The sequence below is a fragment of the Sinohyriopsis cumingii genome, chromosome 12 (assembly GCF_028554795.1).
Source record: "Sinohyriopsis cumingii isolate HCF-2022 chromosome 12, ASM2855479v2, whole genome shotgun sequence".
Classification (NCBI taxonomy): Eukaryota; Metazoa; Mollusca; class Bivalvia; order Unionida; family Unionidae; genus Sinohyriopsis; species Sinohyriopsis cumingii.
Window position 1 is genome coordinate 29,853,976 of NC_142972.1, and position 26,246 is coordinate 29,880,221.

The window sequence follows — 26,246 nt, forward strand, 5'->3', positions numbered from 1 at the left end:
TTGCAGGCCCGGATTGGGGTGGTGGTGGTGTCTTTTCTTCCCAAACCCCGTCTGTGGACTGTAAATTTGCTTTTCTTACAAGATTAGGATAACGACCCTCAGCATCTCTTTCTCCTCCGGACATATCATTGACAGGCTATATTTAGTTGCTGTTCTTTTAAGTTATTCCGCCCGATGTTTTAACTCGTTCATTACAAACATAAAATGTATACCTAGACTGTTGTCTCGTATACACATTGTTCGTTGGCCCATTATTGATATGCTTATTGCCAACAGTTTTAGGCCTAAAATCATACAGGTTGTTAACTCGTATCAGATGAGGGTAATGATATGGACAAAGAACATCCACTTCAAATAGTTATTTTTTAAAGAACTAATATCAAAACATCCTTTCAGGAGAAAAAATACAAAAATTTCCAGTGGAGAAGCTTTCATTAAGGAGAAAAATATTAAAATTTCCAGTAAAGAAACTTATTTTTCTCATAAATAATGCTGGCCAGTACTCTCATTTTGTTGTTCCTCTGAAAAAAAGGCACAAAGTGAAAATTACATAACAGAAAATCAGAAAAAATAGAACTTTTGAACAAAACGTTTCTATCAGCCTTCACACCAATTACACTCTTCATGAGCAAAGTTACTTCATGATGAAATATTATATATTCTAAGGATTATCTACCACAAATCCTTAACTTAACTCAAATTCCTACAAATTGGTTTAGAACAAATGTGTTTTGCTAACTTAATAACGATAAAAAGTAATGAAAGTGATACATCAAACTACATACCTATTTGACTCATATGCATTTTATGTGAAGATTTGGATAATGTAGTTATATCTAACGAATAAATTAACAAAGCATTTAACCGATTCGGCCCCGATCCCGTCTGTAGGCGTGATGAGGTTGTACCCTATTTCCGAGCTCTGCAGCATCAAGGTCATTGAAGATACACCAAAGTGGGTGGTATTACAAAAAGCAGACAGATATATCTCTAAAATGATACCAGATAATCTGGAAGTTCTAGTTGCACTACAAAATTGGACCCGGTTTTTTTTTTCATCCAAAATTCGCTCGTGGTCGGAATGCGATTTTGTATCCGGATTTTAGACCTTTTGGTCTCAGGCAGACCGGTCTGAACTGCACAGAGACAGGTGATCCTTTGCAAAAACTAGGATAAGGTGGGCATTTGGAATAAAGAGCGGTCTCCATACAAAAATGATGGGTTCATTAAGCAAAAAAAAAAAAAAAAAAAAAAAAAAAAATCCAACTTTTACCCTTTTTTTCATGCGCAAGCAAAATAACCAATGGATAATGATGTTTCTTATACAACTAGGCATTAATCTCATGGAAAATCTGTTGAAAGCCGATGTATTACGATGTATTCTGAAATAGCCCTCCAAATGTCTTTCCTACCCACATTTCAGGCGAAAACGACAAAAATCTCTGAGGCCGAATGAGTTAAGGAAGCATAATTTACTGTATTTTTCTTAAAGCATGGATTTCGTGAAAAATTAAGGTCAGTATATATAATTTGTTGGAGAATTAGCAAGAAACCTTCCACACGGCCATTAATCTGTTATAATACGTCTTGACTTCAATAACGCTTTTGATACTACTTTATAAACTGGACATGACACCATAAATTAAATATTAAACTGGATTACAACTTTCCAGAGAGAATACAGTCAGTAATAAATATCCCAATCAGGGCGTTCTGCGAGCATGGTTTGCCACCTCCTTGGATAATGTTCTCTAGCTTCATCTCAGACTAAACAGGAGGCGTCAGCAGCGTCACTCCGTTCACCTACAGATAACAAAGTATGCTCACAAGCCCCATCTTCTGTGCTAGAATTCACTATGACAATAGTGGACTCGAAAAAGTCTTTCGCTTGTTGCCACAAAGTTGTTCTTCTCCTTCTTCGTCAACAGCTTGGTCCAGACTTACAACACTTATCGACATGCTCATCTACAAAAACAACTGGTGTTCAATTATCATCGCTGTCGAGTACAGTGGCTGACTCGGAGAGCATCGTAGTGAGATAGCGGCCATGTTAATAGCAAAGCCCACGTCAGTAAACGTAGCAGATGCCGTCCTGCACGGTGCAAGTAGGGGCTGGCTTTGTAGTTTTCATATTCCATCACCGATCCAACATAAGGTTATTTGACGCAGTTATTGAGGATACGATGGTCTTGATACGTTACTATCGGACTCTGTCATCGAAATCTAACTGCGCGAGGTCAATAACAAAACCTTTAATGTTGAATTATTGGCCCGCTTAGGTTGATCAACATATCTCGCAAGCCGACCCAATATCAGTGTACATGCACTCTCGGAGCTCACTCTAGACATGACAGTGCCATAATGAATAACAGTTTGGAGGATACAAAATGTCCCTGTTCAGACGCGATCGGAATCGACCATACGTATCATATCGCACCAGGTCAATACCGAAAATCTTCCCCATGAGTAGTGTGATGTAATGGGGTTTCTCAGCCAAAACCCTATTTTGTATTAGGACGTCAGCATGATTACCCCGTCAGATTACCCTGTGAAAGACAAAAGGAACGTAGTCCGGTGTGCTATATTTTAAATTACATTTATCATGTGATGGACCTCGATACTTTCCAATAATATGACAGTGATCTTTTACACGATCTTGAGGCAAAAGCGCCCCCTCACAAATATGACATATTTCTGCTGTATTAAATTAAGCTTCCTGTTTTACTGTTAGAGGTTTCATTTTTTTTGTCTTAGTGAGTAACATCATGATGAGATCAATTTCGTTGATACGGTTTCTTATCAACCAGACAGCAGGATCTTTACCTCTATAAATATTTATTGGTTTTGATAAAGATCTATCAACAGCACAAACGACTTTATACTCTACTCCGCAAGAAATATACTCTTGTATTTTTCATATCGATGATTTATCAGGGTTATTTTTCTGCTCCATGCACTGGAAGTAAAATAGACTCGAAATCTGCATATATTATAAAAGGCACGTTCATCTTATTGCTGTAATTTGTAAATTGAAATATCTTTTTGTCTCACCAGGCCTTTTTCCTTATGCTTGTTATATTGACCTCCGACCAGCCCGTTAAAGTTTTCACTCACACGTAATGATTTTGATAAAACAATAAATTGACTGTTGTTTGTGATGTTCGATTGTTCATGTATCTTGGATATATCTTTTGTTAATCATCACCACCAGATACATTAACACCTGCAGGCAACAGCTGTTTATTTTGCTTTTCGAAGTTTGGAATTTGATATTCAGAAACAGGAAAGACAATCCCGCTAAAGTTTAGATTGTTAACATGACAAATTTATTCGATACTCGATATGGATGATCTCGTGCAGGAAATAACGCTGATAATACTGCCAGTTGGAAACATTTTTTATCGCCATAATATTTGACATTAATACAACATTTCGAATTTTTTATATTTTAATTGGCAATTCGACATACGAGTTACCTCGCAGTGGATTATAATTCATAGTGTGAAACTCTTTCTGTTATTTCATCAAATTTCCAACCAGAACCAGATGCAGTGTACTCATCGATTTTCTTCCATATCTCCTGAAATACATTATCTGACAACGATATTAAATCTGTCCCTGTTAGAATTCGACTAGATTTTGATGTAATATAAGGATCGAAAAATTCCTCACGTTGCTGAGCAGCTTGATAGATAATCATATCATTGGCTTGCTGTTGGGATTCCAGAGATATATGTAGCTTAGAAAGCTTAATAAAAAACTGAACTATAATCTTTAGACCCTTGTGCGTGGCAAGTTTGGATTTAATTGTTGGCAGAAGCAGATGATATAACTTTTTGGCAGAGAAATTTGCTAGTAAACACTTATAAAATCGCCAACTGTTATCAAACCCAGCAAATGCGGTTGCAATTTTTCTAAGTTGATATCATTCCGTCGAGAATAGAATTTTCTTTGCTATATCGGCAAGATTCAACATCGCTATATCTACTCTTTTACATTTCTCTAATCGTACGATACGAAAATATTAATTAGAGAAACAAAATTGCAATTATTAGAACATTAGCAGATCTATGCTTAGTGAACTTGAAACAACGGTTAGTGAGCAGGAGATATTCTACATTCATCAGAAGTACAACTTTTATGCAGGAAATATGCTTGGAGTGGTGACTAATCTTAAAACTAAATCTTCGTTTGGGATTAGAATTCCGGATGGTTATAAGATAAAAGTAAAATCGGAGAATGATGATAAATATACTGAAATGTTAATCAAGGACTTCATTTATTCGTTGTTTTGTGATGAGATTCCAACGGGGATGAGAGTGTATCAGGTAAATGATCAGGTAACTGATAATAACATCCCAAACTTATCTTTGCAAGATGAATTTCATCCACATTCGGTCTATGATTTTTACGAGGCAAATTATAGGTTACTGCATTTGTATGGGAAAATATGAACGAGTTTTTCGGATGGAAATATTGCACGGCCTTGGGAATGCAGTATATCTATCCGACGAAATGAGTTCATATTTTCCCATACAAACGCAGTAACCTTGTTATTATATGATCATTTTCTTATTCTAACTAAGGCTTAATTATATAAACAAAAATACACTACAAGAAACAAAGTAACTGAATGTATGCCGTATTCCAAACTAAATACACAAGCGCAGATTCATCATTACACAACAACATTATTAATGCGCAGATAACTCCGCCCAGATACATTTGAACTTAGTCGCGCGCTAGACACAACTTTGTGAGAAAATGGCGGCTTGGTCTACTTAAAATTTAAATTTGGAGTCATATTGTGAATAAATGCGCATTAAAACAACTTTTCCATTTGATCTGGAATGAATAAATTTTGGTATTTTTGTCGATTCTACAAAATGACGTGATTATGGACTGGATTTATCTGTGTCAATAAAGTATCTCGGATTTCAGCAGCGTGTTGACATCTGCAAGTGTGTTTCTGTTCTGTCAGTTAATGTTCGAAATCATAATGTGGGAAAAATATGAGGTCTTTTAATTGAAAGTTTAAAAAAGACGCTATGGAATATAATGTTTATTTCATTTTGAGTGCAGTAAGGGTGATTTAATTGCACTTGGGATATAGTCGAAATTACAGTACAATTTCGAAATGTGTAATCAAGCTTGAGAACCCTAGACATGGCTCATTTCATTCGGATTTGCAGAACTAAAAAAGGATTTTTCGAGGAAATTCAGGATGTAAAACTGTAAGTATTGTTTTGCCATTCTTATTACTAGCTAAAGAAGACAGTATATGCCTTGTCACTTGCATGTGTTTTGTAGGGACCCAGTAATTAAATTAATTATGGTGTCTATCTCTCCTAAATACGAAACATTGTAACGAGAAAGTTAACGCGGAATGTGTCAAAGCAGTTGGCATGTGGCAGCCCACGAAACATCTGCTTTTGTTCATTCAGAAACAAATTTAATCAACCAAAATGTAAAGCGCATACTACGTGAGTGCACATGATTTGTTTATAAAATAGTTCCTAATACACTTCTGGGCAAAGTGAGTGCAATATGAAGTGAGCGCGAGTGCAGTATCGTGAAATACTGAACGATTTTGACAATATAAAGTTAACGGAGAAAAAATGAGCCTATAATAATTATAGGTTACTGTATTTGTATGGGAAAATATGAACGAGTTTTTTTGGATGGAAATACTGCAGAACCTTGGGAGTATATACATCCGACAAAACGAGTTCATATTTTCCCATACAAATGCAGTAACCATTTTATTATATGCTCGTTTTTGTTTAACTACTTAAGGCTTAATAATGGCATACATTACAAGAAACAGTGTGTCTGATTTATGCTTTATTCCAAAACAAATTCACAACCGTAGATTCTTCAATACACAATAACAGTATTCATGAGCACATAGGTCCGCCCACCGACCTTTTAACTTCATAGCGCTCCGTGCGCTCAGTCACTCATTTGAAAAATAAATACCATTTTGCTCTATCTGAAATTGAAATTTAAAGTCATATTATGAATGACTGCGCAATTGAACAAATTTTTCTGTGCTCGTCTCGGCCTCTAAATCCAAACATTTTTGCAAAAAAGTAGACGAGGGATAATTGCAAAGCAGCTGGCGTGTGAGAGCCCATTTCACCAGCTGAAAATAAAACTTCTTTGTCATTATGGCTTATCGGCTCTGATGCTCTTGCTTTTCTTCCAAAAACAACCTTCTTCAGTTGCATTTTTGTTAGAATTTAGTGTTTCGATTAATTTCTGAAATGGACGGTCTCTAAGAGATACTGGGTACCCTTTAGCCTTAACATGTCATTCTGTGCTATTTCTTATGGAATCTAAAGAGCATGGCTCATACTCAGAACCATTGGCTTTGCAAATCCTTATAAACGTAACGGCTAAATACGTGTTTAAATGATCCGGAATTATATTTTCAATGCAGTGTGTCTCACGTTTGTTGTCATACAGCCATCGATGCACATTTCGGATATCACGTTCAGTCTCCTGCTTTGTTGAAATTTTGTTTTGTGATTCCATGAATTCATCCACATTGTCAACTTTAGCATCTCTACTTTCAAATGGCTCAAACGGCTGGTTTACTTCATCCACAGACAAATAAAATAAATCAAAAGTGCTGGCGTCTGCGTCCATTGTTTGTTTACAATAGAAAGTAGTTCCTTTACGCATGTGAATGTTATATGTGTATTGATGCGCGAGTTCAGTATCGGGTAATATTGCACGATTCTGAAAATGTAAAGTTAACGGGGAAAAAATGAGCATATAATAAATTTGATTATTTAATGGTTATGGTCAGAGATATTAACACCGGTTATATTAACTATCTCATCGTCTTTTGCTTGAGACATTTCATGGTCAGATTCCTAATGGATTTGTGATTGATCACAGAAACGGAATCAAAACTGATAACAGACTTCAGAAACTTAATCTTATTTCACAGAATGGAAACGTATGACGAGGTAAGGGAGTTAGGATTAATTTTAAATAAGCTTGTCCAGTGATACCAACTAGCTTGGAGACAAAAGAAGAAAAAATATTTCCTTGTATTTCAGCAGCTGCAAAATATTTTGATATTTGTGCAGCATCTATCAAACGTGTTACAGACGCGTTACAAATCTGTCAAACGTGTTACAGACGGTATTACAAAATCCGCCGTTCTCATTATTACCTTTGATAGAATCTTCTTTCAATATGAATCACCAGCTATTTAAAATATTAGCGACTTCACTATTTGTCAAGCAGAAATTGAGATATTTGTTTCAGGTTTCCTTGTCGTATTCGACTAGGATTTTCCATGTCGAAGTATGAGATCAAGGTCTATGCTGCTGCGTAAGATCAAATTATGTTTTTCTCTTTCTACTTCAAAACAGACTGACACGTTGTTGTCACCACGGAACATATTTCTTACAGCCTCTTCCAGCTGATGAGCATTTATAACATTAGCACGAGTAACAAAAATATCCATATTTCATAATTAACACAAAACTGTAGCTTACAGATCCATTTTCAGAATATTTGTTAGATCTTCCCTTGTCAAACAGCAGTGAACCCATTTCATGATGGTGTCCCTATCATATCTAACAATATATATATATATATATATATATATATATATATATATATATATATATATATATATATATATATATATATATATATATATATATATATATATATATATATTTATTTATTTATTTTTCAAGTTCTGATACCTCAGAATCTGTCAGTAACACACCAAACTCAGAGTAAGGATCGTATTCCAAGACAACATTCACATACTTTTTTCTTTTGTTTGATAGCTCATAAACAGCGTGACAGCGTCGAATAAGAAGTTCATGTTTAAGATTTTAGGTCTGACGATTCTTCTTATTTTGTCCGGCATTTTATTACAGTAAATTAGATAAAAGTCTTATGTATAAGATGTCTCATACAAATTTCACGATCAGAATGTAAGAGGTTTACTGTGATATCGATCGTGATACAATGCATCAGCCAGCGTATCAGAATTCTTCGAATTCCAATACTGATAGTCATGAAAAACATCGCCGTGTTGTTAGAAATCTAAATACTGCAGCGCATCAGAATTCGAAGGATTCCAATACTATTAACAGTCAGCACGCAAAACATCTAAAAATATATTTGCTCCCTGTTATTGAGGACAAATATGCAGATGAGCCAGGTATAGAAGATGAACAAATTTATATCGCAGCGAAGTCAATAGTATAATGTAAAATATACCTCGCTAAAAAGGATTAAAATGTTTAATTTTACTGTCCCTGAATATCAGATATTCTTGGAGTTTGTTAAAGCCATTTATGAATCTTGGACATTTAGAAGTTTATGGCCGTCGAAAAGGATACAATTTGATTTTCTGTTTGTTAAGATTTTTAGCTTGATGGGAGAGAGCGCACTAGCAACAACACGATGAGAATATTTAATGTCATTATACAGGCCAGTGAAATGTAAGTCTGTCATTTTCAAATACGAGAAAATTTGCTGTGACTGGATTTGATCGTCGGATGTTATGTATCACACGATTGGATCGCTAGCCATCTGATCAAAGAGCTTTTATTTCACTTGCTGGTATCCAGCTATTAAAACTGTCGCCGTAGCCTCTCCATTTGACCAAACTTTTCTTACCTTTCCTTGCTAATACTCGCTCGATGACAAATATATCCTGATCCGTCTTTTTTAGTTACTGTTTGTAGAAACTTCCAGTAATTTCCTCCCCTGCTGAGTGTTTCAGCTTAAACGTCACAGGTATTTTTGCTAAAATTTTATCCACAAAGAATACTTCCTCGGACCATTTCGGAGTGAATCCTTTTTCAAACGTTTTTTTTTTCGCTAGTGAACTTACAACTCTATCATCCACACTAAACCTGTGTCTTTGGTACATATCCTCATTCGCTAGTACTGGATTATTGCTTCGTTGGGAGACATTCCTAGTGTTTGATGTTTTGTGTACAAGTTAATGGCTTTGACAGTGAGTTGCTTGTAGATCTTTTATTTTAGCGTGCGATCAAATATCTAGACATTGACATGTTTCCCTTCATTTTCGGTTATATATTTGGTTATGTCATTTTGTTCCAGAAACTGCTTGAATTGCTTATTTAAAAAAATCTGCTCCTTGATAGGTTCACGTCTTATTAGGCCTTCTTTCTTTGCTGATTATAACCTCTCTCAACGCATCAGTTACGGTTTGTCCTGTTTTATCTGTGACAGGTATGCTAAACGCGTATTTACTAAAAATGTAAACTACATCCATCATGTACCCTTTATTATCATTGTACTTAGCTGTGTTCGACATATCATAGAGATCTATTGCCCATATGTCATCAAATGAATTTGCGACAACCGTTCGTCGAGGAAACATTTTTGTTTTGTTTGTGAAGTTCATGTGTTAGAGCGCACCGCACGCACTCCATTGTCATACATTTCATTTTTACCAAGCCCAAGTTTATATTTCACTTCGTACTAGCTTACGATCAGTTCGTTCTCTTATTCCACTAGGTTTCATATTACTTAGCCCGTCAAGCATAATACGGTCGCAACCAGATTTATCGTTTTCGTTGTCACGGTAACATATGTCAAGACGCATTGCAATTTCGTCGACCTGATTGTATGACTCTTGACCTTTTAATGAATTACCATTTTCATCAAGTTGCTTGTAGAACGGATTCCAGGGTCCAGTGTACTTGTGAAATTGCAGGGTCAATCCATTGCTGGGTTTCGGTAATTTACCAATTAACTTGTCAATATCGAAGCCAGATCCGATTACAGCTCGGTGATTATAACACTGGCAATAAGTTACTATTTTATCCTGCTCTATACAGAGATCGTGGTCAGCTTTACAGGTACACAATTTGCGTGCAAAATGGATTTGCATTTTGGTATAATTTAATTGTCGACTAAAACAGTATTAGTAATTCTTGGCATTCCTTGATCTCCAGGTAATAGTGAGTCACGTTTGAGAAACATACTCTTTTTCTTGCCACAGGCAGCACATATACTTTACAGCATTAGTCTGTTATTGCTAGTAGTTTCATGGTTTCGTCTGTATTTTCCGTTTAACGTCTGCACTTCAAGCAATACGTGGCAATTTTTATATTTGCTTGTTAGATAAAATTGCAATTTTCTCGTTTTCCAAGCCCGGTTTAGGTGTAAATTGTAATATAATTTTCAGAAAATCACTATCGGAGTGGTTTGCATTTGTTTTCAGAAAATCACTATCGGAGTGGTTTGCATTTGTTTTATAAAAATAGCACAATAATATCCACAAACTGCAGTTCCAACTGGCTGAAAATGATCAGAGTAATTTTGATTATATATACTTGGACGATAGCACGTACTGTTCGATAATATCACTTCGCGGCAACCCAAACGAATCAAAATAGTTCTTTTTATAAAGAGCTATGCAGTGAGTGCCAGATCCTTCGTTGAAAGTTCGAATATTTATAACATAACTTTGATTTGTCTGTAGAGAGCTCTAGGTGGTGAATGGATCGCCAGCTGTAGGATTCTTCGAATTGCGAATTCATGTTTTAAAATTATTCCTTGAAATCCGCTAACATCGTTAAGTTTATCTAGAATCTCAAAGTTGTTCAACGGGGACGCTTTCAACGCCTGGTACCAAGTAGCATTAATCCTCTCCCACATCCTATCCCAAGCAGATTGGGAAGTAGACTTCCTGCTATGAATCCACCTTGGACTGCTTTCCGGTTCGTCTTTGCGGTTCTCTATTTGCTTTAGTTGTTTCACGTTTTTTGGTGCTGTTTTACGTTTCTAAACACTTTGTGTTTTGGGCATATTTTATTTTTAATCGTTAGAAAAAATAACTAGATTATTAACTGTTTGATACCGTCACCGGAAGCATCCTTTTGGTCGCCCCGGATATCGCCTCCCCCAGGCAGCAGCTATCCACAGGGTACCTAGTGCTGCTAATAATTGGGGTTGTACCGTTTTTGCAACAATTGCTAATACAGCTCCCAGAAATCCTCCAAGGATCGCATGCGATCTGGATATTTCAGCAACTTGCGCTACTGATACTTTATGATAAAAGGTGTTTCCAGTCGTATTTTACTGATTTGCCGCTGTGTTAGCATTAGTTTGGCCAGCACTCGGGGTTCCAAAATCTATCCTCAGCGAAACAGACTGTCGTTTAACAATAGCTTGTGTAAATGTTTTAACTTGTCTCGGCGATAAATTCACTTCATATATATTTTATTTCATTTCAATTTTTTCCTTTCGTCTGATACAATTTATACCGCGGTCATTCCGCCGCTTGTTAGTGGATCAATCCACGTCTGCTGTAAAATGCTGTACATTTCAAGTGCAGAGGACCTTACACCTGGTAGTCAATCTCTTCCTAGCAAGAAAATCAATACATTCCGCCGCTTGTTTGATAATGTTATACCGCACATACCAAATGTATTGTGTAGAGCACTTCAGACTTGGACGGTCATCCTGTCCTTTGTAGAATCTATCAGACACAATACGTGTCAATGTAACTTCAACATCACAATATGATTCAATAGCTCGTTTCCTATGCTTACTGCTTATCAAAGTGAAATATCAGATAAAGTGTTCTTAACTCTTCGATTGAAATTTTAGATCCACTATCAGCATCCGGATATTTTTACATGGTGTTGTTGTTATTCTCTTCGTGTTATCAGTCGAATTTGGTATTGCAATTGATAAATTTTGTTTTGTTCAAAGTATATATTTTTCATAAATGTTGTCAACATCGCTTCAAGTTCGATTGCTTTATCGATAGATGGAACGATTCGTGGAATCCACAGGACTAGTCGTGAAATTACAAACTGGTAATTTGGATTGGCATCAGCACCAGCTCGCATCAATCATTTTTTCAGCTTGATTAAGTATAAGCGTATGTTTGATACCACGAAATACTTTATTATAAAGTGTCTTCAAAAACTTATTGTTGACATCTACACTAATGACAATGCCATCAGAAAATAAATAACAATGTCTTGCATGTCATTCCCATCATTTGCATGTGTGTGTGTGTGTGTGTGTGTGTGTGTGTGTGTGTGATTCAGATTTTTAACAAAGCTTTAAAACAAATTCAGTCATATTGCTGCAATGTCTGCAGTGTGGCACTTTATAGTGATGTCTAGCACGGGGGCATTATGCCGCAGACATGTAGCATCCAGTCTCATTATCCTGCTAAAACCATTTTTATAAGTCTTTGGTATGACTTGGCCAGGGTTCAAACTTGTGTCCTTTTGCATTCAAGGCAGATGCTCAAACCACTTAGGCCTCCAAAGCAGTCCGTGATGATAAGAGTAATGTCAGTAAGTGTACATATGCATGAGTGGCGTATCACAATGGAATTTCTCACTTGGAATTTGATTGTCTGATAAGCAGAACCAATAACAAATATAAAAAACACCATACAACTCTCTGTGGTTTTCTCAACCAGAACCTGTATATAGTCACTGCACCTATATAGGCAAAACCAGTTATAATGTGATGCTTGGGGTCCAAAGAATAACATCGCTATATAAGCGGGATTGCATTATTAAAATTTTTCAAAAAACTTCCCCATAGAAAATGTGCATTGAAATTTTGATGTCATCAGTTTTAACTAACCTCTTGATCATATATCACAACATGTTTTAGAAAAATTCGGAAGTTAAGGCAACATTAAATATAGTTCTGGGAATAAAAATGTTAGGGAAATGAATAATCGGCTTTTCCGAGAGCATGTATTAAGGATGTTAAAAACGAGGTCACCTTAAAAAACAAATGGAAGCCATGCTGCCATTGCATCATAAGCAGAACTGCATTATAATGAATCGCGTTATAATGGGTTTTATCTGTATTATGGATACAAGCATAAAACTGTCTGAGGGTCCTTATGAATGCACTTAAATGTAAATTCTTGGAACAAAAGCCTATATACCGGTACCTACCGCAATTGTGCTGAAATATTTTGGCAAAGGTAGAATGTTGTAATCATTTTTCAGCAGGACATAAGATTTCATGGCTGCTGTAAGTGCAAGTTTTTTATGCTCAAGGCTCTGGACAACAGGAAGGTTTAACTGCGAGTATGGGTTCATGGATGGTGGGTCGAACTCTCCCAGCCTCATTCTAGTATAGAAAAGAGGCTTTACACTTTCTCTGACCAGTTCCTCTGAAACCTTCCCTTGCTTGACAGCATCAACTTAGCAACAACAAAAAATATCCTTTTCATGTAACATATATATGCAACAGCTTTTTTTTGGCTTTATGAAATTGAATTTGAAAGTATACATTTATGTTGAATAAAGCTATATATATATGTATATATATATATATATATATATATATATATATATATATATATATATATATATATATATATATATATATATATATATATATATATATATATCTGATAAACCTAAATTGCAAGAAAAAGGACAACTATAGATTCCTCCTTTAAATAGTCTTGTACAATACTTTTAGAAAATATCAGTTTTACAATGAATCACTGCCATATAACGTCACCATACATCGCATTAAAATAGTCAAGGGAATTATAGCACTCTCCATATGTGCATGCCTGTGTGCTTTATTACATGCCTATGTGCTTTAGTGCATGCCTGTATGCTTTAGTAGCAGTTTTACCCACAATACCTTGCAGAAAGGTAACCATCATGACCTTCAACATAGCTCATTTGTGCAGAAGCTTTAGCATTAACCATCATCAAGTGCAAAATTCATTTGTTTGCTTAAAATAACAGCTTTCATGCTGTTATAGTTTATAGTTATACTTTATAATTTAGTGAAGTATTTTTGCAGAACTTTTGATGGGTGTACCTATTACACCATGCTGAAACTGACCTAAGATTAGGTTAATGCAATCTTATCTCCCCTTATCTCCACTATGAAAATGAACTCACCAATATAATCATACACTGATTTCTGTTCACCTGAGAAATCAAGGTTTGTTCCTGCTTTGAGACAGGCTACTGCTGTGTCGATAGGCGTCTTGAGGTACTTGTGTGCTGTAATAATTAACTCGACAGCCCCCAGGTCACTTACAACATAACCTGTGAAATTCCATTCATTTCGAAGAATGTCTGTCAGAATCCTATCATTAGCACATGCGGGAATTCCATTGATGCTGAGTTATTGATTGAATAGAGAAAATGAAACAATATCAATATTTGGTATGAGTGAGGACAATTGTTTATAAACTGACTTTCCAAAAAATTAGTATATAACATTGTGTAAGTACTAAACAACGAATAATAAATTTCCTTCTAAAATCATACAGCACTGCATTGCTGGAAAAATTTTGTTTGAAAAATTACGCCTGAATGGCATCTGACATAAAGAAAGCATGCCTGTTTCATAGTAAAAAATGAATATAACGTCCAGCATTTTCTTGTGACGATGCCAACAAACTATCTGAGGAAAGCATTACTGTTCCATGTTCAACAAGGTATATAACGACCAGCATTTTCTTGTGACAATGCCAACAAACTATCTGAGGAAAGCATTACTGTTCCATGTTCAACAAGGGATATAACGTCCAGCAATTTCTTGTGATGATGCCAACAAACTATCCGAGGAAAGCATTACTGTTCCATGTTCAACAAGGGATATAACATCCAGCATTTTCTAGTGATGATGCCAACAAACTATCTGAGGAAAGCATTACTGTTCCATGTTCAACAAGGGATGTAATGTCCAGCAGTTTCCTGCAATAATTCCAACAAGATAACAGCAGAAAATACTACTTTTTAATGGTCAAAAAGAAAATTAATGCCCATCAGTTTTCTAAAATAATGCTATAATGCTAACAAGCTTAGTGTGAAAGAAATATTTTTCATGGTCAAAAAGGGATAATGTCCAGTGGTTTTCTACAATAATGCCAATAAGCTAGCACAGGAAAGCATTAGTGTTTCAAGATTACAACTGTACATAATGATACATAATGACGACAGCATTTACATAAGATGCCAAACAATCTCATTAGATATCTGGATATACAAAATCTGACATGCTAATAATATGTTTGCATAACTCTGTGGGAGCAAAGACTGAAGGATGAATATAAGCAAATTGAAAAGGCTTCTTTGGATTTAGCAGTAGGTGTAAAACATAGGTGTCAGCATAAAGTACAATAAATTGCTAACCTGTAACAGCTATAATTATGTAATTAACATAGGTGTCAGCATAAAGTACAATAAATTGCTAACCTGTAACAGCATAAAGTACAATAAATTGCTAACCTGTAACAGCTATAATTATGTAATTAACAGCATATTATGATTCCAGTCAATTGCAACTTCTGTCAACCTCTTGCACAATATGAACAAATTACCAACCACCGTAATTCATGTAAATATTCCTATAAGTGAATACATACAAATCATAAATTCTTTTTTAACAAAATTTTTCATACATAAATTTTTTATATTATCAAACAAGAGGCCTAAAGAAATGGGTCTCATATTGCACACCTAGTGACAATGTTAATTTTCGAATGCTAATTCATACATTAATGAAAATGTTGAGTGGAAAAGGAAATGTCTGGAGAACTTAATTGTTACACTGTCTATTGGTATTGCTAGAACAGATATAAAGGAGATTAAAATATAGAAGTTATGTTTTTAATTTGCTTGTATTTTCTTGTGGAAAAAAATACAACAGACACAACATGGCAAATAATTTTAATTTTTATTCATTAATGTGCATTTAACCATGAGAGATTTTTTTGCTGACCAAAAACATGCAAAAAATATTAAATACACTTTCTTGGCATGAAAAGGCCATCATTCATACAACAGGCATGGGGCTCTGGATCTCCCCTCTACTTACTGAGGACATGCTCCAGTTCATAGCTTACAAACTGTTTATCATCCCACCCTTTTAAAGAATATATACACTTACTTTGGACTACAAAGGGAGCTAATTCATGCAGTCAGCATGGATTCCTGGTTCAGGTATTATCCCCAAGAAGTCATTATTTGAAAATTGCTGACATCCCCACCCACAGTAGCCATAGTGATTCAGTGGTTAAGGAAACAGATCCATTGCCAGAAGGATGTGAATTCAATTTCCACCAATGATTGATCTGGATTGGCTACTGAATTTCTCAGGATTGTTTTGAAAGACAATGCATTTATTAGCTCTAAGTAATTAAAAAATTTAAAAGTTCTGGGAGAAAAGCAAACTGGGTTATTTTTTAAACCATATTAAAATATAACAAAAACAAATATATGTTTCAAATAACTTGTGACTAATGGCACTGGCTCTATGCAAATGTCAAAATAATGCATATACAAGTAATAACATAATAAGCCTGACCTTGTACCTGAAAAGATGGCAACTTAATATAGGAATGTACAGTCTCAAAATCAAAATGGAATTATGTTGCAATTTATATTGCAAACTTCAGGTGTTTTAAATGCAGAAAAAGTGGCCTATATTTGATATAAGAATGTATTCATGTCATTTTCTATACAACAAATTATGATTCGGATGTCTTCCAGAGGATGACCATTTGAATATTTTCACCCACCAATTCTGAATGTCAAGTCACAAATGCAACAATAATACATGTAGTTGCAACTTTGAATCCTGAACATTCTCTAAAGCTGCAAAACCATCAGCCAATCAAATGCAATATCACATCATAAGTATGCAAAGATCTCAGTCCTATAACAAATGATCGGATATCTTGATTATGTAGCCCATTTACTTAGTCTTATAAAAATATGATCACACAGAGTTGCTGAAGAGATGAGATCAGCTACTCATATTGAAAATCACCTCATTAATAATATGGAGCTCTCCTTATTGCATTCTTCTGAGATCTTGATGACATGAACTCATATACCAAGTTTGATCAAAACTGAATCATACTATATGGCTTCCAGAGAAGTAACAATAGTTCAGTCAATCGTGTGCAAGATCACCACATAATATACAAGCAAATCTTGCTCATCAATAAGCTGATCCAAGAAAGAATAAATATGGTCTCCACAGCAGTAAAAATTTCTGCCAATCATATGTAGCATTATTTCAGTCACATGTATGGACATTACCTAATATCAAACCTGTCTGAGAAACTGATACCACACAAAAGTCATGTATTACAAAGGACCTCAAAAGAAAGAATTTTCATTGACCCAATATTTAGCATGCAAATGAAAAAAAAATACAACTATTATACAAATTTACATTTATAATATTAAAATACACACATCATCTCATTGCATTCTTCTGAGGTCTTGATGACATAAACTCATATACCAAGTTTGATAAAAACTGAATCATACTATATGGCTTCCAGAGAGTCAGTCAATCGTGTGCAAGATAATAATCTTGCTCATCACTAAGCTGATCCAAGAATGAATAAATATGGTCTCCACAGCAGTAAAAATTTCTGCCAATCATATGTAGCATTATTTCAGTCACATGTATGGATATTACCTATTATCAAACCTGTCTGAGAAATTGATACCACACATAAGTCATGTATTACAAAAGACAGGTCAAGTCAGGAGTTTTTACCTCAAAAGAAGAAGGATTTTCATTGACCCAATATTTAGCATTGCAAATGGACAAAAATTGCATTTATTATACAAATTTACATTTATAATATTAAAATACACACATCATCTCACCAAGTAAGTCCTTTCACAGTAACTTGTTGTCATTCATACTCTCCCTGCATGTATCACAAGCAGTTTTAGCATTCCTTGGAATATTAATGGATTATAAAGGTGGTAGACTTCATCAACGTTAATCTTAACACTTAGGAGATGATACACTGTTACTAGATCCAGGTTTCCTCTGGAGTTAGTCTGAATTTTCCTCAGAATGGAAAATGTCCTTTCAGTGTCTGCATTGGAATGTGACAATATCAAGACAACTTTACTGTTTGCACCAAGAAGTTTCAACCTCTTTGTGAATATGGGTAGATTCAGATTGCAGATTGCCAGCCAGAACTGCTCAAGACTGGTACTCTCTGGGTCTAATGCTGTTTTAATATCAGTAAGATTCTCCACATGAAGCACAAAACATTGTATCATCACACTATTTGTAACTTTAAGCCTAATTTGCAGACACCTTTGTTATCCCAGGCATTACATATTACAATGGCAGTTAGTGACACCTACTTTAGCTTGGTTTAGATTCCTGTTTATGAAGGATTTAACTAGGTTCAGTGATGTTTATATCAGTTTTTGCAATGTGGTCATTCATAATAGTGTCAAACTCAGATTTGCCTAAAAATCGTGATTGCTGATTGCATTTAGAAGATGGTCACTCATGAGGTAATACATTTGGCTATAAAATTGGCATGTCTTTGCATGTCTTATGTTATCCACAGTTGATGCAGATTCCATAACAAAGATTTCAGCGATGGTATATTTGTTGCACTTAATTTACTTTTATGTGATTAAAAGCAATTCAAATTCTGCAACATGTTTGATGTCATTCTTGTCACCATAACAGACTTTACAATCTTTTTAATATGAAGAGCAGATTACATATTCATGTCCCTTTGAATGTGATTGCAACCACTGAAATTCCCATTTCCAACTATTATTTGATTTTGTGATATTTTGGTTGCTTGGTTTTTGTTATTTTGACATTGTTATGCTCAACATCTTGACAAACTGTAAACAATTAAATCAAACTGACCCGGTCCTATGCCACTTTAGACCATGAGTAATCCAACTAAAATCAATTGACATCTTTAATCCTGTTCAAATTACTTTTGATCATGCATAGGATAGACGCTTACCCATCGTGACAACTTTAAGTACCGAAGCAGAACATACCTCACAGATATAATCAAACTAATGCTAATTGTTATGCTGATAGAGCTCTTTAGTAACCAACCATAATCAATTAAGGTCTTTAATTCTTTCAAATTTTTACTGTTCACATGCAGTATAATCCAACTCCACAAAATTCAAGCAATGAAGCCAGTGGTGGCAAACCCTGCATATCCGCTAGAAGATTATCTCGTTAATATGCATAAATCTTACATATTATCGAGCTAGACCATGATCTTGATGACATAAACCAATATTTCAAGTTTGATCCAAATCAGATGAAAAATACAGCTTCCAGGATTGTAACAAACTCAGTTAATCAGATGCAAGATCACATCCTTAATATGCACAGACTTTGCTCGTTATTGAACTTGTACAAGATCTTATGAACCAGGCTCATTTTTCAAGTTTGAAAAACATCCCTTCCAAAGTGCTAACAAGCAGTTGTTCATGGATGTTTGTTGAACACGTTGTCATACCATGCGCTCACATGGCCTTATTACCAAAACGGCATGAAAAACTAACCAAGTCATCCTACAAGCTTTAATGTGAATTGTCTATCTCAAATGGAGGTACAGAGATACAGAAATGGCAAGAGGCAACTATAATGATGGCAACCTATTTACGATGCAATGTGTCCTGCGATAATTTTCGGTCTGAGATCTTAGACTTTTTAAAGTGTGGTGAATATACCAAAAAATATGACTGTATTTTAAGCATTTTGTTTGTGTTTTTTGTCTTTATTTTCATTTTTTTGCCTTTTTGAGAGTATTTGCAGACTTTCATACTTTGTCTTTTGCCTTATGGTATATATTTAGTCCTGGTTGGATGGGTTTAACTTCCTAAGGATTTTGGCAAGGTTTTTACTCACCTAGCTTTTGTTTGGCACTAATTAGCCAAGACTGGTGATGTGCCTACACATCTACACATACATACATTGTTATGTATATATATATATATATATATATATATATATATATATATATATATATATATATATATATATATATATATATATATATATATATATATATATATATATATATATATATATATATATATATATTGTATTTAAATTTTATCCACGATTACAGACTATATGGGTCATTTGTAAACAGCATATTATGTAGTCAACTTTTATCCATGATTGTAGATTATAATTTAACATGATCGTTTGTAAACAACATATTTACTTGGATCCGAGTTCCCTTGTAAAAACCCTGGTGCACAAGATGTTTGTTAGGTTGGTTGCTAAAATGTAAGTAAACAGACCTGACCATTTGAAATTGATGGAGATTTCCACTAGAAATGACTTAAGTGTTGTGTCATAAGTCAGGTGACAGTCTGTTTATGAAGAAGACCAAGCGACAATTATTCATTTCTATTTTAATATCAGTCCTTCTAGAATCAATTTTAGATGTGCTCTTTATGTAATTTGAGAGGAATTATTTATTTAAATTATTCATTGTAATTACAAAGTGCTCATTGACATTTTGGACTAAAATTCTATTTGGGGATTATTGTGTATTTATTCCAAGAGATTCTGGATTATATCACTGTGATAATAAAGACTATTAGTATATCAGCATATTCAAAACTATTGGTAAGTCAGGACTTTCAAGGCCTGGAATTAATTCTGAACACTCAATACTTTGGACTTGTGATAATAGAACTTTTAGGATATTTTATTTTGATTCGCAATACTGTAAGTTCCTTGTAAATGTTCACTTTGTATTAAAGGAAGAAAAAAATATTTATAGAATTTTACTTAAACTTGTTTGTTTTGCTTTTTTTATTAGTTAGTTTAAGACCATAGAGTCATAACAACACACACACACACACACACACACACACACACACACACAAATACATACCTCAAATGGTTTTCTCAAAACTGAAAACAAGGTTTTGTCGTTAAATCTATAAGTCAAAAATAGCATTTTGCTACAGTTTTTGTTTACACCATTTTTGCTTACTAACCTTTATTTGCCACTAAATAACCAGGAGTGTGCTGATATGCCTATACACAATGTATAAGTATTTATACCTCAAATGTTTTTTTGTGTTTTTGGCAAAAGTGTCCTAAACGAGGATTTTGCCAAAATAGTACAATTTCCACATCAAGTACTGGAAGTCACTTAAAATAATTCATTAAACAATAAAATAGACCCAAACTAGCCACCACATTATGTTACTACAGATCTAGGTCAATAACGTTTGCAGTTTCTTTGACGTTATACATGAGCCAACATAATAAGACCGAAACAAAAATGTGTGTTCCCGGTCAGCTGACTGTCCTTGTTTTTTGTTACTAACCCTATCACTCCCCCTGCCCTTCCTTGGGGTTAAAAAGAAAATTTACAAAACAATTTCCCAAAATTGATTTGTGCATCTAATTGAGCTGGTTTAGCCCAGTACTTGACTCAAGTTGAGGTGCTTAGTACATTATATATGCTAATTATTATAATATAAAAGCAGTGCAATAGGAAACACAAATATTGGAGGGAGGGGTCTTATACAGAAAGCACATAATACTAATGGGAGGCAAGATCAAATGTAAAATACATCAGAATTATGTGGTTTTGATGAGTTAAAAACATAACATATGATCTGATGTCCTGTATTCTGATACATCTCAACTCTTACCTGTTATAACTGCACATGAAGCTGTACGTTCCTGCTTTAACACATGCTCGATGAGCAGGTAGGTAAGTCAGTCTGAGGTCTCTCTCTGTTACCTTGAGAAGAGTAATATTAAAATATTTTTGTACTTTAGTAATGTTATATTTCTTCAAATTATTCCTCAGAAAAATAGTTGAAAATATTCCAAAATTGATCATAAAAGCAATTTACATCAAAAATGAACTTTGCACTAAATTGAACATTATTTGTCTTTAACAATGGCAGTAATAGCTCTACTGAATGAGACCAGGACAGTATCCACATGACCAAGGATAGTTTACTGCATTTGAATGAGTAACTGAGGATGAAAATCCTATTACAATATATGAATGTTGTTGTTGTTGTGGGGTTTAATGCCATATTTCAGCACACGACAGGCTATGCATGGCGGCCAGTATTAATGGTGGAGGAAGAACCCGGGAAAACCCGGGGAAGAACCACAGACCCACGAGAAGCTACTGGCGAGCTTTCTCAGATACCCATGTTAGCTGAATCTTAGACTCGAACCCACACAGACATTAGTGAGATGGCAGTGATCCGTAACGGAGAGCGCTTTAGACCACTCGGCCACTCGGGGCCCCCGCAATATTTGACTGAGCCACAAGTCTAATACTGCATTGGGTCTACTATCAATTAAATGAATTCAGTAAAGGTATGGGTTTTGAAATAAACTTAATGTTCTGAAACTATTATTTACTTAACAAACTTACCATCACACTGATCTCTATCCTTCAGATTCTGAAACCTTTTGAATACATTACTACCATAAGTACAAGCCAGCCACAGAGTTTGGTCAAGGAAATTACTCTAGAACAAAATTTATTCTGCTAAACCCATTGTTTGGCACCATGACCTTCACCTTTTGACTCCAAAATCAGCAAGCTTCATCCATATTTTATGTTCAAGCCCTCCACAAACCGTGGTCAATGTATGGTCTACAATTAAAGTTACAATGCAAAACATCATTTTTTTCTCTTTCAGTCACAATGACTTTTAGTTTTTGACTCAAAATCAATAGGTTTCTTTTCTACCAAATGTGTAAGTCATGAGCAAACAATCATGAAGGTACATAGTGGATTACAAAGTTATGACAGTTGATCTTTTGACCCTGAAATAGATAGGGTTCTTCCATACTCCAAGTGTAAGCCAGCCACAAAATTTGATACTTGTAAATGTTGGACAAATTGAGTTATTGTGTGAAAACAAAAGTGGTAATTGGCAGAAGGAAGGACAAACATCATAACATAATATACAGTATGGTTCACATTTTGGTGGACATGCAAAAAGTTAAACAATTACTTTGGCATCAAAGGTGAATCTGGAGACAGGAATGGTATCAGGGCCACCATGGACAGCAATGACTTTACATCCAGAGCTGGTCAGCAGGTACCGGGAATGATTTCCCTGAAGACCCTGGACATGGCTAGTTGCAATCACACTGTCATGTTGGGGTCCTCACCATACACCTCCTGAATGAACAAGAGGCAGGTAATTTAATCTAAGTACATGTAGTGGTCCCCACCATACACGTCCTGAATGAACAAGAGGCTGGTAATTAAATCTAAGTACATGTAGAAGTCCTCACCATACAACTCCTGAATGAACAAGAAGCAGGTAATTAAATCTAAAAACATGCAGGGGTCCTCACCATGCACCTTCTGAATGAACAAAAGGCAGATAATTAAATCTAAGTATTATCAAATTATAATCCATCAGTGAACTAATGTTAAAATTCAATGTCCCCTAAAGTAATGACAAAGTTTGAGAACATATTTTGGAATGGAATTCTTACTGTTGTTATGTATATTTTATTTAATTGTTTGTTAGTTAGTTATATTCTAATTTTATTTATTACATGCTATTATAATGAAACATTGTCTTTTGGACTTGACCTTGTCCAAAATTTTGTTTATTTCTGCTTGACCCAAGTTGATTTATTTTTATTTTATTCATTGTAAACAGCTAATACATAGCTAAATTAGTTTCTATATGTATGGGTTTAAAATAAGTATTAATATTAATAGAAGTAAATATGTTTATTTGGAATTTCCTAAGTGAATTATATATAACTGAGGCTATTGTTTTGTAAACATCAGGATCATTCTAGAAGGTTATGTTCCATTAGGTAATGATTTTTTAGATAATGCTAATTGTGACCTGAGGTCAAGTAGAGAACTATATATGAATATTGTAACTGAAAGGATTTTATCATTAGTGCTTTAACATCTATCAATTTCAAGTTGTATATTATATGTTGTGACCAGTAGTTTTGGGCTGGAATCTTTTTTGTTCAAATGATTGAAATCAAGTGATTATTTTCTCTGGAAATACAAAAGTGCTCTGATAAAATTATTGGATAGAGACATTCACTGAAATTTATAGTGTATTCAAACCTGTAATTATATTTATGTGATTCCACAAAAGACTGCAGGCACATCAACACACAAGGAGCTATAACAGACATGTCATCACCATCAGTTTTTTTTATTTATTCGGGACTTTTAGTGAATTATATTCAGAAATTAATATTACTAGGACTTGTGTCTGTATTTCTTGGATTATTTGGGGATTTAATTTGCAATACCATATTATAAGTTCTTTTTTCTCATTTTCACTTTGTATTCTAAGGAAATAAATACTTTGTTAAACAGTACAAAGCTTGCTGTCTTTCATTCTTTTCTGTTACTTATTGTAAGAGCATTGACCTGTAACACTATGTACTTCAACAATCCAGAAATGCAAAATGTATCAAAACAATCCATACTAAATGAAGGCAAAGGTTACTGAACAAAGTAATAGTGCATTCAATCAAAGCTGGGAATATTAATTTCCATCAGACAAAACAAAAACCACAGCACTCTTCTGGGATATTTCAAGGGTCCTCAGAGACAAAATATACACCATAATCCTAAAGTAAATGGGCCCCAATCACAATATTAAAAAAATCAAAGGTATAGTTTTATTATATCACAACATCTGCCAAAATTCCCATCATTGGTCAAACATACATCACTGGTTGTATTTAATTTGTAGTTAACTCCTGCTTGTTTGATACAAGAATCAAATTTTGAATGACCTTTAAATAAAATCATTCCCATTTGTGGTAACGTATAAAAGTTACTGTCAAATAAACATGCTGAAAAATGAGGCTTGAGTGTATTGCAGGAAATTATTTGTGTTAAAAAGCCACTTGTCTCAGGAGTTACTCTACTTTTTCTTCTGGCAGTGTATGATTTTGTTCTAGTTTGCAACTGATACACACAAATAAATAATATGAATATTGTTAAAAATCATCTAGCATACAATATTTTCATTGCATATTGGATATTACATGCAATCCAAATGCATCAGCAAGTTCAGAGATCATTTATGCTAAAGAGAGGCTCTGAATATAGATTGCAAAAATTTTGAACTCAGTCATTTTTTTATGACAGTGTAGTTTCAAGGTGCATGTAATGTAAATCATGAACATCAATTAAAACTGTTACACTGACCTAAAAAATACCAACCTAGCTCATTTCCTCTGAGAAAATACTCCATCGATATAAGATACCTCAGCATGACATGAACTGTAATAAGGCAGGTAAAGGTATAAATCCCACTATATCAGGTAATAGTAATACTGTGTATAATATATTCTAGATAACTCATTGTACAGTACAGTACTCATTCACTAAAAGTACCTCAGTATAAAGCAAACCCATTATAAGGTAGGTAGTCACGGATACCTTAAATCAGGTAATATTAATAATATGTACGATGTACCCTAGTGTAACTCACTGTACAGTACAATACTCCCTCACTATAAGACATCTCAATGCAAGGTGAACCCTTTATAAGGCATGGATCATACTATGATATTCAATAATGAAATTTATGTACAAAATACTTCAGTATATGACAACCTTATCTATAAGGTGACACATTTGATATGGATACCATGAAGACAATTTTAGTGAGGAAGAAATGAATACATACATACATACATACATGCACACATACATACATACATACATACATACATACATACATAGATACATACATACATACATACATACATACATACATACATACATACAATAGTGCACAAGACACTGATTTAAAAAAACTAAGTGAAACTAATGTAGTGTGAAATAATGATCACAGTTACCTATTTTTGGAAAGATGATGTCATACACACATAAGTTCATAACCCAATAAGTAACAGTGCACGAGAAACCAACCTGATAGAATAACTTAATCAAATTCATTAATGCATGGAATGGATGTCACAGTGACCTACAGTTGATTTATTATACAGTGCTCAACATAATGTGATGACAAACAAAAGCACCAATAGTCTTGATGTATCATGATGATATAATCCAGAATGTCTTTGAATGAATTCACAATTATCCCAAATAATGTTTTAGTCCTCAAAGTCAATGAGCAATTTGTAATTCCAGTCGATAATTTAAATAAATGATTCCTCTCAATTTATATCTGAATGCAACAGTAACTGATTCCATAAAATGAACTTGAAACAGAATGAATAATTTTGCTTACCTTATCCTGTATATAATAATTTGATTAGACCTAAGACAATACAATGTGCATGATGTCAGTTGCAAATGCACTTCCGGAACATTCTAATTTTAAAAAGAAGACTTTGAACTCAGATGTCAGTAAACAACTTACTTATAATGTACAAACTTGACAACTCAGATACACAAAAAAACTATCCTCAGTCATGGAAAAGGTGAA

At 34.4% G+C, this 26,246-nt stretch overlaps 1 protein-coding gene across 1 annotated transcript; it reads right to left on the reverse strand.

Annotated features, from left to right (window-relative positions):
* Positions 1–7,300: 7,300 nt before the first annotated feature.
* LOC149786172 (uncharacterized) lies at positions 7,301–22,936 on the reverse strand. Its single transcript, XM_089975898.1, has 5 exons — positions 22,803–22,936; positions 21,468–21,559; positions 13,926–14,149; positions 12,954–13,204; positions 7,301–7,438 (listed from the first exon to the last, which is right to left on the reverse strand). The coding sequence occupies exons 2-5, from the start codon at positions 21,482–21,484 to the stop codon at positions 7,301–7,303; spliced, it is 630 nt and encodes a 209-aa protein (XP_089832024.1). The 5' UTR covers positions 21,485–21,559; positions 22,803–22,936.
* Between the last annotated feature and the right edge of the window lie 3,310 nt (positions 22,937–26,246).

Excerpts from the sequence above, each read along its gene's own strand:
- LOC149786172 (XM_089975898.1), bottom strand. Across the intron at positions 13,205-13,925 it reads ATCAGTGTATGATTATATTG|TTGATGCTGTCAAGCAAGGG; the intron begins GTGAGTTCATTT and ends GTTGTTGCTAAG. Across the intron at positions 7,439-12,953 it reads AATATTTCAGCACAATTGCG|CTGGAAGAGGCTGTAAGAAA; the intron begins GTAGGTACCGGT and ends AATGCTCATCAG.